Raw genomic sequence first — 12,931 nt, 5'->3', positions numbered from 1 at the left:
TGACACAAAATACTCACTGGTAGTCACCATCATAATGAGAAGAAAGATTCTTGGCTATGGATGGCTAAGTCCAGGTAACACACACTTCCCCCCACCCCCCATTTACAGACAGATGAGACTGAACATCAGAAGACTGCTTTTTCAGCTGAGTTACTTCCCTCCACCCAGTTCTGCCATCAGCTATTAGCACCCAGCCCACCAGCATCAGTAAGCTGTGCCAACACAATTTAAAGCCAAATCCTACCCCTGATCTGGCACGTCTCTCTGACTGGCACACCTCTCAAAAGTCTCTGTACATATTTCTACCTGAGGGCAGAACTGGTTATCCATTCCTGATACTACTGGATATTGGAATTGATACACAATAACAGCAGATTTTGACTAGATCCTGTGTCTATTGAGAGCGTGGAAGGAGGAAGCCTCACCTTGTCTTTGGATAGGGCTCCTGCTGATACTAGGAGACACTCTGACTATACAGTAGGCCAGGACTCTTTCCTTGCTTAAAACATACCCCTGAAGGCATGACATTAGCACTTGCCTTGTCTAACCATTCTGTTCTTCGGTATTTGACAAGCTTTCCTATTTTCCCCAGTGGTGGTGAAATTCTCCTCATTTTTTGAGGAGACCAGGACTGTCAGTGTTGCCATCAGAAACACCCATGAGGAGGGTCAGATTACTGTTGCAGAGCTAATAAGGGACCTCACAGTCTCTTTGCTACTCCCACAGGACATTATCCATTGTCCGTTATTCATTTACTGGCAAATCTAGGGGGCTTCCCGCTGCAGTGTCTTCAGTTTCTGTCTTTCCAAAAAGGAAAATCAGAGGTGGCCATAGATTAAGGATAAATTGTTTTAGCAGAGGTTTATTCTGTGTTTAAACAGCACATGTATGTTCACTGACTAAGCACGGGCAACACCAGCATGCTGCAGTCTAGCTAGTCACTCCTGGATAACAGCAAATGTCCAAGGACACAGAGCTACTTCAGTGTGCCGTAATTTGACTTTCATCACACAGTCCTCACAAAAATTTATTTCATTCATTTTTTTCTAAATTGCACTTAAAAAAAAGAAATCCAACAGCACATACGGAAAAGAGTGCCATGGTAAGATCGATGACCAAATTCTAATGAAGTCTATGGAGCATCAATTAATGCAATACTTCCTTTCCAAATGCTGGTGTTTTCTCTTTCTTTTCTGTTACACGTCACCATGTTTTAATCCAAGAGCAACTGACTTTCAAAGAAAAGCCCTGTACAATAGCTTAGGCAGGAAGAGAACTCATTTACTTCTTTATGCTGTGCATTAGTCCAGAGCTGAAGATTTTGTGTGCTTCCCATTGGTCACAAACAAATGATTAAAAACAGCCTTACAGTAGAAGAAAAAACAACAAAAAAAAGAATGAGACTGTGGTGCAATACTTTAACAAACCAACCTAATTAGATAAAAAACACCTTCATACAATAAAAATGTGGTATTTTAATGGGTATTAAGCAGTGCTGTGGGAATAGCCTCTCTCCAAACATGCTTTTTAAACCTGTCTGCAAAATTACATTGCTAATTACAAATGGGAATTTAAGTGGCAGTACCACTGGGAAAAACTTTTGTGAACCTGTCATAAAGTGATCAGATAAACTGCATCTGTAGGGGAAAATACATTGCCATTCCACCAGCAATGTTGCTGCTAGATAAAAAGACTAGCAGTCTCACCACCTGAACCTTCCCTTGTCTTCCACTGATGTGGCAGAGAACCTGATACAAAACCACTGAAAGCAATGAGAAGTTTCCCCTTGATTACAGCAGGGCTTTCGCATCAAAACATAACAGAGAAATATCGCAGAATTTTTCAAGCTGATAAAACCAGACTTACCTAACTACACTGTTAGTTAAAAATATACCTTTAAAAGTAATTTATTTATCGTATTCTGAAAAACTCCTTTTACATATATATCCACATCAGCAACACGACCTTGCACATAAGCTTTGCATGAATAAAAATGGCTTTAACTGAGATAACCTATGAAGTTTATCCTCAAAATAAAATTAAATATTCGGGATGGCTAAATGAGGCACAGTTTTTCCATGGGAAAAATATCAAAGTATTATTTATTTTCCTGTAAGTACTTGTTTTGAAAAGCCTTTCCTCCCCACCTGGCCTTCGGCTAAAAGCCACAATCTACATTTAAACAGTGTGTACGCTTTAGAAAACTATCAACCATCTTTTTTTTAAAGCAGGAGCATATGAAATTATTTGATCCACTTTTCATATAGAAAGTCTAGGGCTGACCATAAAGAAATAGGCAGGCTCCCAGTATAAACTTACCAGAATTACATCAAAGACCTTCCTCTAGGATCAGACGATTGATTTCTTCAATGCTTTTTAGAATTTCTTCCAGGATATTTTGGGTTATTGCCTTAGACCTTTGCTCAGCTGGAATGACAGATATTCTGTTTGTAGACTATGATGTTCTCTCTTTCTAGGGGAATGAGTGTCTAGTTTATACACATGTACACTATGTGAACAGAGGGAGACTTGGAAAGTTCACAAAATTATTATTTATTGTTTCAAAAAGAGTAGTTTATTACAGAAACACTGATACAGGCTTAACCGCAGCATCTTATGCAATACAGAGACTGTTATTCTGTGAGCTCAGGACTGGGGCACCGTATGCTCAGAGAAAATTCCCGCTCCCCCAAACAGGCATTTGTTCTTTATATGCATTTAATACATAAGGCTTAGCTTTACAGCTACTACCTTCTTTACCTAACTCTCTTGAAACTAACCGTCCTGGAATTATAAAAGATTTTTAAGATAGGACAACAAGAAGTGGCTTAGTCCTTACCTAGCACTATCAAGTCTTTGGGGAATCAGACAGCAAACTATCTCCGAGGGCAATGCGACACACTACCCACCATTCTCCTTCCTCCCCCAAGACAAATCTGTCACCTCCGTACCACTTATCATTCGCATCAGAGTATGCATCAAAAGATGCGAGGCTGCTCCCAAATCCCATTTCTCCTGCAAGACAGTACTTTGTTCTGTCACTTCCCTACTGAGTCTATCCCCTTATTTTGTGCCTCACAGCATGTGTGGCTGCACCCCAAGATCAAACACCCATGCATGATTTTCCTTCACAGATCTTGAATCACAATGTTATACGTTAATAGGAACCTCAGTATACTTAATCCCTTTAAAACTGCCACAGTAATGCCCCCAAATGCATTAAATTCCACCCTAATCACAAAACACAAAGTATTTCTATGGATGGACAGTGCACAGACTGTTCTGACCACATGCCAATCCATCCCTGAGCTAAAGCAACATACACTGCCCGCATTTGTTAGTGTGAAGTCCAAGGATACATGGCTGAAAATCCCAGCCATTTTAAAAGTTCTCTGCTGCAAATTTTGCTAGAAACATAACTGATCTCCTCCCACATTTTAAGGAAGGATCTCACATTCTCAAAGGATACTCATTGCAGTGATTTAAGGGACCAGTGCCACTGAGCCTGCCTTTAAATCCAAACCCATTAAAAAACAAAAGCAAGAATGGTAGATAGCCTTTTTCAAGGTTTAAGCAAGACACACTTTCACAGTCAGCTCGAAGAGTTTCAGAGTTCCACTGAATTTTCAGATCAAGTAGGGTTATCAGAGAAAATTATCAAATTATCAGAGCTTTGATAAAAAGCAGAAAAACTGCTTGCCCGGTAAGTCTTGTTCACGAGTCTTAAATTTTATTAACAACAGCTTCAGATTTAAGGAACAACTCCTTCTCATTTATGTTTGGCAGGGACCTTGGTTTGAACCAGGGAACCACAGGGTCTTCCATTATCCCTGCTGAGGAGTTAGTGTGGTGGGATCTTTTAGCTGTATTTTTACAGGGCTTTTCTTGGCCATTGAGGAGCTTCTCAGGCACTGAATGGCATTTCAGTCTCCTGTGGCCACAGTCTGGTCTTCTGAAGAGCAAAAGGATTTACTCCACCAGAAGTTTTATAGACTAAAACAATAGGATCATTTATTGCCCTATAATATACAATAGGCCACACCACACAAACAAAACCAGTGGTACTCAATTTCACAGCTGTGAACTGGACCTCCCAACAAGACACTGCATCGTTCCCTTCCTCAAATGATGCCCTGGTATTGACAAACAATTAGATTCTGTATGACTAAAACAGAAGTATTTCTCACATATGATGGGCACGTACCACATCATGTGAGACGCACACGTATAGGTATTAAGAAATCTGGCTGAACACTTACTTGCAGATATAAGCCTGTTGGAATGCCAACTCCCATGGCAAGCCAATGGACTGGTCCTTATTAAACAGTGGACATGAGGTTACATGACAGCAGTGTATTTGCAAGACACTAACTACACAGGACTTTCCAACTCAAAAAAGGATCTCTCACATGTTCAGAAGTGTCATTGCTACTCTGCAAATTATAAGACAAAATATATGCCATATAGCCCTGATGACAATAAATCCAGAAATCTACAAAAACCAAATGCACTGTGCAGATGTATCCCTTGCAGAGAGACCAGGATAGCAATAGTTGAACCTGCATAAGTCATTTCCCCTCTTTCTTAGATTACACAGTAGTAAAAATATCTGCACCGGCACAGCCTTTTCACCACAGCTAACACCACTGGTGTTCTACCATTGCAAGACAAATGTCATGAGATATTCCAACACAAACAGGCTTTGCTGGCTCAGAAATCAGACACAATGAAGATTTTGCATTTGGAACTTGGTTAATAATTCTTGAATGGAATACAGTCCAACTCAGTCTCCCATAGCTGTAGTTACTCTGTAGGAGTAAATACAAGCTTAGTTTTGCTGCCAATGTTGGCAGATATGACTAAATAAATTCACAGAGGAAGTCTATTTGACCATTTCTTCACATTAATTTTTTGAACTAAAACTATACCTCATTTTCCATTAAAAGATATCTATAAATATCACATAGTCTGAAAACTCCCAAGTATTCAGAGCAACTAGTATATTAACTAGAAAAGTGGTTTAGTTACAAAAAAATACTTCAACTATTTTGTATATTTCAGCATCTACCATTTACTTTCCAACCAGGTTTTGATGCTGACATTCAGGAAGCAAAATCCATCCACAAGGATTTCTATAAAGGCCAACATCTGCAGCACAGGGAGCAATGTTCCATTTTGATTTAAATATCACCAAACAATTATTTTCCCAACTTTGGAAAAACTAACTCTTACAAAGTTGCAATACTCAAAAGACTTCTCTCTCCTCTATTCATAACCCAATTCAAAAGAAACCATAAAAGTCAACCAAGATCTTCTTCTGAAGGGTGCCTACAAACAGCCACTTACCAAGCTCCTCCTGGGTCTTATTACAGATCTCACATAACCTACAGAAAACCCTTCTGTTAATGAATGCTGCTGTAAAGAACATTTCCATATGTCGACAATCATGTGCTACAAATTTCCCATTTTTGTCATAATCAAAGTTTTAGTGTAAAGTCTGGACTACATTATTTAACATTTAAGTCATTAAAGAATATAATATACTGTTGTTACTTTTCATCCCAATTTACAGAAGAAAATGTACTCCATAACCAAGGCCTTCTCACTCAGAAGAATTAAGGTTTCACTAAGCCAAGAGGGACTATCAATAGCCCAAGAGACATAGATTGTATCGCTTAGATGAGAACTTCACCTAGCTACTACACAGAACATGCTTCCTTCTTACAAACATCAACCTAAGTAACTCCACTTTAGAGGGGGTGGGAGAAAGAGGGTTGTTAGAGATCAAAAAAAAGTTACTTTAACGAGATTGTTTGCAGAAACTTCACGGGCCATTCAGCTTTCCAATCAACATGCCAAATTAAAAGTGCACCACATTAAATCTGAAACACCTATAAAACAAGCCCTGATGAAATACAGACTATCTTCCATCCACCTCCTCCATATGGCTCAAGCAAAGTCAACTTTTAATTTCATAACACAAAATATTTAATTTATGCTTTTCTTCATATGTCAATTTAACCTCCGGCACATAGCTTTGAAACCATGTAAGGATGCCTAACACTTTCCATATGGCAACTGAATTGTGGCTTTTAATTGAACCAACTGGTATCATTCAAGGATAATTCCCTTGGAATCCAGCTTTCTGCTACAGTATTGGCCAATTCACTAATCTCATCACCATGGCACTAATACTTTCAGAGACTCTTTGATTGTTAATATTCATATTATAATTTTCCCAAACCAGAGCTGTCAAGATATACTGTGTGCACCACTAATTAAATTATCTTGGTTTGTTGGCACCAAATTTCAACACTAAATAAGATTCTGCTTCTCTCTTTCAATACAAAGTTTGGCAATTTTATTTTAAATGCCATACACAGTATCTTGTGTATCAAAATATTTTTTTAGTCATACCAGTATCTAGCACTGCTGAGTCTGTTGTTTCTTTTAATCCTCAGAGTCAATACAAATAATTATCCATACAATACTGTACTTGAAAATATTTCATTTTAAAAGATCACTTCAAGCAGTTACACAAGATAGCACCTGGGGCAATTTTAATTGCTTTTGCCACTGTATCAGTAAGAAGGCAGTCTTTCAAATGTCATTCTACCCATGCGATGACCCCAAAGTAGTGCTACAATTAAATCTTCCATTCAACAGCCTTTAAGCCATAGTATATACATACCACTAAAAAAGTATCTTTCCTGTTTATTATTTTCATTTTGGATGAATGACCTACCCAGCTGTGTCTTCCATAAGGCTATGTATTTTTATATGCACACACGCACATGCTATTTAATAGTGGAGAATTGGAAAGGGCTTTTTTTTTTTTAATTTAAGAAATATCATGCTAGAGGAGCAATGGAGTTGACACCGGCGTAGTCTGCTCTCAGCCATGCAAGGAATGCCCATTAATGTCACTGGCAGTTACAGGCACAGAACAAATGGAGAACAAGCCCCACCTCTGAAGCAGTGATGTGCCTCAGCATTTCACACTGTATTATTCCCAGACCAGATACTCAACTCTAATTAATATCAATTAGGGTTGAACATAAGGATCACTAGCACCAAAGAGCCCAGCAGAAGTGGTAAGCTAAAGCCTCTTCTATTCTACCTAAAATGATTACTTACAACTTGGCTCACTGTGAGCTGGTTTGAAATTTAATTAAAAATACGAGGTTTTTTTCCAATCCCAAGCACAGATCTCAATGAGACATGCAAGAAACTAGTAAAATTTCTTATGGCTTTGAAGATAAAAGTAAATTGAGCTAAGCAAATGTCACATTTAATATTTTACCCTCTAGCATAGAACTACTTCTCAGTTAAATAAATAAATACATGAATATTTGCAAACAATGTTGATCTCCAAAAATAGTTTTTAAAAGTAAACACACTGAATAAATTTAAACTTAAGAATTATACAGGATAATCCACAGTGTCAAAAAACCTTTCTGGGCACAAGTTAACTCATTCATAAAGCAGCAAAAGAAGCATATTCAGTTGCTCTAACAGATTTACGGCCCCAGTGGTTTCAATTAGCTTTGAAACTAGAAGATGACTCTGGACCTCATATTTTCATGGGTGCAACAGAATTGCTTTTTTCTTTAATTCTACATGATGTGGAGGGCTGCAACCCAGCCCTCAGCCTCCACAGTAATTAAAACATTTAGAGCAGAGCAGCCCCTGCTGGGCGGGTGGCAACAATTTCATGAGATCAGAGCTCAGCTCAGAACAGAAAGTTGTATACACACCAGAAGTGCCTATTTCAGATACATTCCCCTTCCCCTGGCTCATGCCTTCACCCAACAATTTACTATGAGATCTTTCTCAGATGACTGATGCATTTGGCATTAGCTGGACACTAATTACTGTTCTTCCAGTGAATTGGAGGGGGGAGACACGGATGGACGGGACACAACATGGACGACACGTCAGCTGAGGGAAGTCTGCTCTAACCAAGAAACTCTCAAAACTTCAGTTCAGTTAGAGAAAAGGTGTTGTATTCTTGAACCCTCCTCGTGTCAAGCACCCCTTGAGTGAACTGATGTAAAGACCTCCTCCTCCACGACTATTGTAAATTCAATCATTCTAGAGAGGAGCACAAATGAAATTTTATTGGTTTCCTGTATTAGTCACTCATTCCTCTTTGTAAAATGCTACATGAATCCCCCTGACCTTCAGTCTCACGTCCCCTGGATGACTAACTTTAACAAAACAACTCAGTGTCTCTGTTCTTGAGGAAAACAGCCTTCCAACTACAGCCAAGACAGAATTTTTGGCTTATATAGAGCAAAGTAAGTCAAATTTCACTATTGTATTCAAGTTCTAATCAAAACAATTCAAATCTTTGACGTTTCAGACTTGGAAGTAACTGAGTGCTCTCCTCTCCCATCAACAGGTCTTTGGAGGTACACTGGATTTCACCAAATAGGGCCCTACATACTAATAAAACCACCATCAACAAAACTCTGATTAAGGATTCCTAGGAGGAAAACTATTTCTAGGACCATTATTTTTTTTAAACTCAACTGGATGTTTCTCTGAATGCAGATATTTTTCATCAGTGATTGATCTAACTCTTTCTGCCATAAGTCATAAACGCAGCAATTGGGAGCTATTTCAGGGGAAAAAACATGTTTTAATGAGAAGCCAAAGTTTCAGCTGTGACACAATAAAATTGTACCATTCCACATAGCCTTGTAAGCTAATTGAACATTTTAGGAGGAAATCTGAAGTAGTAAGGAGAAGAGCCATTGGTCAATTCAAGTGCAACAGTACTACATTACTGGGGAATACACAACTGTCCCACACAATCCCATGTGACTAACTATTAGTAGAAGTGACTAGTATTTCTACATCTTGAGCTGAATGAAGAGCCAAGAGGTTAGGCTACAATTCGCTTTGTACTTGGTATAATTATACAAGAGATCAAAGAGATCTCAGAAAAGACACAGTCATGCAATCTCAGTTACTGAGTCAATAGCTGTGACTCCATAATCCTTGTCAAAAAGACTGTACATATGGCACATCTGGTTCCAATGTAGGATTAGAAATGCATCCTTCCATATTACCAAAAGTTCATATTTTAAAGGAACTTTAATGTAGCTGTCACAGTATGCCTGTGACAGGATGACAATTAAACTAAATCAATTAGCAGGGTATATTTTCATACAGGTACTACCAAATATATTAGGCAATAAATTGCGAATATTTTCAAACATTCAGAAACAGCTCTATCAGGTTGACAGTAAAAAGCCTCATGGGAGCAGTGCTTTTAAACATACTTAAACCTATTTACAGTTTTATAACGTACTAGAACTGTAATTTTTAGTTAATGGCTTGCTAATTGCTGAGCTATGATGAGGAGGACACCTTGAGTAAGAAGAGAAATACTGTTCTACCGTCATTCCAGCTGAGCAGACCTCATGGAACTGAAAACTGAAGAAGAGTTTTGTGAATAGCAAAGTATCTTTGACAAAAGATTTTTTTTCTTCTTTGCAGAAAGCAAACTGTCTTTATGGAAGAAAATACATTTCACAAAGCTAAAGTCAGAGGTTTTGACCTTTAACTCTTGTATTTTAAATCTATGTTTAGTTTGGTGAGTTGAGCTTCTGTCCTAGAAAATATATATGTGAAAGGTAGAACACATCTAAAAAGCTTCACTCACAAAAATGGGATAATGAAAAATAATTAAGAGCACATGTTTTTACTCTTTGCATCTGTATCATACACGTATGTACCATTATTAATGAGAACTTCTTTCTTTGGACACATTGTCTCCAAGTAAAGCACAATAAAAATCACTTCAACCAACCATACCTGCAAGTTGAATGTGAAGTGATTATACTCGTCAATTACAAACACTTACATCAATATCTTACTCTCTGTGCCTTACTTCTACTGACTCCCAAACAATTTATCCTCCTCTAAATACAATACTGGTGGAATCTAAAAAGTCATTGTTAGCTTTTCCCATACTATACATCTTCTACACACTTCAACACCCCACCTAAAATGAACTATTCTCCACTCATGAGTTAATTTTTCCTGAGACACAGAAGTCCAGGCTTCTGACAATAAAACTGGTGGCTAACAAAGTGAAGAGCCTGCAGGAGGTTTGGTGGCCCTGCTCTGCTTGTGCTGGGAAACACAGATTCCGATCTCCCCGTCTCTCAGGTTACTTTTCCACTGATGAAGCTTTCAGGGCTTGATCCAAAGCTCACGGAAGTCAATGGGAGTCTTTCAGTAAACATCAATAAACTCTGAATCATACCCTGAAACACTGTGAGGACTATATCTAAGAATTGTTAACTTTGTTTACCTCCCATCATGTCTTTTTGCTTAAAGAGACAACATTAAAAAAAAAAAAAAAAGGCAATTTAAACATTTCCTCATTTCCTCCAGCCCAGCTTTACACGGGAGGACTGGAGGAAAGAGAAAGGGTGGGAAATGACTAGTGTGGTAACAGCCAGGACAAGTGACATGTGCAGTTACTCTTACGGAGAAAGTCAGCCATGCGTTATTAGCAAAGAGCAAATAAATAACAATACACTCTTCAGGGATTTCTCCTTTCCTGAATTCCTCTGCCAAAATGTCACAGACAAACTTGTGCACCAGTCAGGGTTCACAAGCTCGTGCACACTAGCAGGGTGCTGGGCTTTTCCCAGAGATTCTCTGTTTGTTCCTGTTCGTTAAGAGTTTTGTTCTAATCGTACTGCTCAGACACTAGCGGACAGGTCCCCTTACTCCTCTGGCTTTTGTACAAGCACCAAGTTTGCTCTGCAGCTCCTAACTTCATCAAAGGACTGAAGGAAACCACCCACGGTGCAGCCCCCTGGAGCAGCATTAGGGCAAAGAAAGCCCTTCCTTTGCAAAACCGACCCTTGGGAGGGACAGAAGGATGTAGAAAGAGCATTTGGGTTTCCCTATTTAAAAAATAAGGGGGGGGGGGGGGGGGCGGGGGGGCGGCGAGGAAGCTGACATACCCTGGCGCTGGAGAGCCTGCAAACAGCCCGGTGCTGGCAGCCTTGCTGGAGTCCCGAGCTGCTGCCTCCGCTGCTGCTGCCCCCGGAGTATTTCTGCTTCACCATCCAGTCCTCCAGCCCTTTGCGAGCCAGGGAGGCGTTCACCGCAAAACTATCACCTAGAAAAGAGGAGACAATGCCGCCGCTGAGTCGCCGGCAGAGCCCGCCCGGTCCCCGCGGCCGGGGCCGGGGCCGGGGCCGGGGCCGGGGCCGGGGCCGGGGCCGGGAGGGACACGCAGCGGGCAAACCGCGGCGGAAAGTTGAGGGGAGAGGGCAGGGGGACGGGAGCAGCCACCCGAACTGGGGGAAGGCGTTCAAAGTTACTAGCAGTAAAGAGCCATCCCTACCTTCTGGACTTTCTCTGGGTTTACAAACGGCAGCTAGGCAGATCCGGGGGGGCGGGGGGGAAATAATAAAGGAAGATCATTAGACACCAGTATAAAATCACAGCAACAAACCGAGTAAAATCCGAATAAGGGGAAGGGGCTAAGGAAGTAGCAAGTGAAAGGAACTAACCATGTTTCGAGTGAAGTTTCCCCATCTCTCTGCATTGATCTGCAATTACGATTCATTTGACTGTTTGCGGTAGGGTCAGGCTCGCTTGTTGTTATTTTTGTAGATATATAAAATCCCAGCGTGTTTAGAAATCCATGTGCTCCTCTTCTCCCTGCTAAGGCACAAGCGAGATCGAATCTCAGCTCCTCTCCTGCAGCACGGTCCGGCGTCCCCCTCTCCGCTCCAGTCTTCCTCCTCTCTCCTCTCTTTCCCAAAGACAGAGGCGGTTACAAAAGACCTTACTTCACCCACCGGGGAACATGATTGACACCTCATTGAGATTAGACCACTTGCAGGCAGCCTCCGCCTTCCCATTGGGCCGCGGCGGCAGATGAAAGGAGCGAGTGAGCCTTTTGGAGGCTCCACAGAAAAAAAAAAAAAAAAAAAAGGAAAGAAAGAAAAAAGAAAAAGGAGCAGCCGGGGCGCGTTTCACTTCCAGCCAGGCACGGGCGGCGGGGCCGGCCCCGCTCCGCTCCCCGCGCAGCCCCGGGGGCGCCGGGCAGACAATGCGCCGCGCTGCCCCCCCGCCGCCCCGGCCCCGGCCCCGGCCCCGGCCCCCGCCTTGCTCGCCCGCGGAGCTGGCCCGCTTCGCCCCGTGCCGCCGGCGGCTCCTGGCCCGGGCCGCTGCCGCCGGCCGCCCCTGCCCGGCGCGGCCGGGGGCTCCCGGGGCCGCCCCGCCGGGCAGCGCCGCCCTCCCCAGGCTGCGCGGACCCCCGCGGAGAGCCGGCGCGGCGGGGTGCCGCTCTCCGCGCCCGCGGGGGGCCGCCCCCTTCAATCGCGGAAAAGCAGCTTTCCCGCTCGGGCCGAAGGGTCTCCCTCCCAGCCGCGACTCTGCGCCTGCCGCTCGGCCGCCCCTTCGGGGCTGCGGGAGGGATCCCGACGCTGGACGCCCCCCACGCCCTCTGCGATGTTTCGCAAACTGCCTGCCATCACCCCTGGTACTCGGATGCGGTGACGAAGCGCTCCTGTACCCCTCGTGTCCCTACTCAGCCGTATCTCCATTGCGAAGCGTGTCTGGAAAAGCAGTTGCTCTATTGACTTAGTCCTGCAACCTGTTTGTCACGGGCATCTCTGCGCACACAAGTGATCCTACTGAAGTCACTTGATGCCAAAATGCAGTTTTCGGGGTCAGATCCGGAAGCCTTTCGCAGTGATTCAAGATGTTGGCAGCAGGAGGACAAAGCCTCTATCGGCTTTTTAAATTATTATTGTTAATTATTATTAATTGAGTAGATGAGATTTAAAAATAATCTCCCCTTCTTTTCCAGTTTATGAATGGTATCTTTTTTACATATAGAATAAACTAAAAGGAAACTTGCTGTTTCATACAGACAATTCTCACAGAC

At 42.1% G+C, this 12,931-nt stretch overlaps 1 protein-coding gene across 2 annotated transcripts in view; it reads right to left on the bottom strand.

The window, feature by feature from the left end:
• The window catches only part of NKD1 (NKD inhibitor of WNT signaling pathway 1), a 115,587-nt gene extending 103,384 nt beyond the window's left edge, over positions 1-12,203 (bottom strand). Inside the window, exons 1-3 of one of the 2 annotated variants that reach the window (XM_069793640.1) lie at positions 11,547-12,203; positions 11,378-11,410; positions 10,992-11,149 (exon numbers count right to left, since the gene is read on the bottom strand). In XM_069793640.1, the coding sequence (XP_069649741.1) occupies positions 10,992-11,149; positions 11,378-11,410; positions 11,547-11,571 (216 nt within the window). In that variant the 5' untranslated portion in view covers positions 11,572-12,203. The remainder of the gene's footprint in view (positions 1-10,991; positions 11,150-11,377; positions 11,411-11,546) is intronic. The other variant, XM_069793638.1, reaches the window with a different exon arrangement.
• Between the last annotated feature and the right edge of the window lie 728 nt (positions 12,204-12,931).

The sequence above is a fragment of the Haliaeetus albicilla genome, chromosome 10 (assembly GCF_947461875.1).
Source record: "Haliaeetus albicilla chromosome 10, bHalAlb1.1, whole genome shotgun sequence".
In the NCBI taxonomy this organism is placed as follows: Eukaryota; Metazoa; Chordata; class Aves; order Accipitriformes; family Accipitridae; genus Haliaeetus; species Haliaeetus albicilla.
The sequence above is the reverse complement of the archived record's forward strand: the minus strand, read 5'-3'. Positions and strand labels throughout refer to the sequence as shown.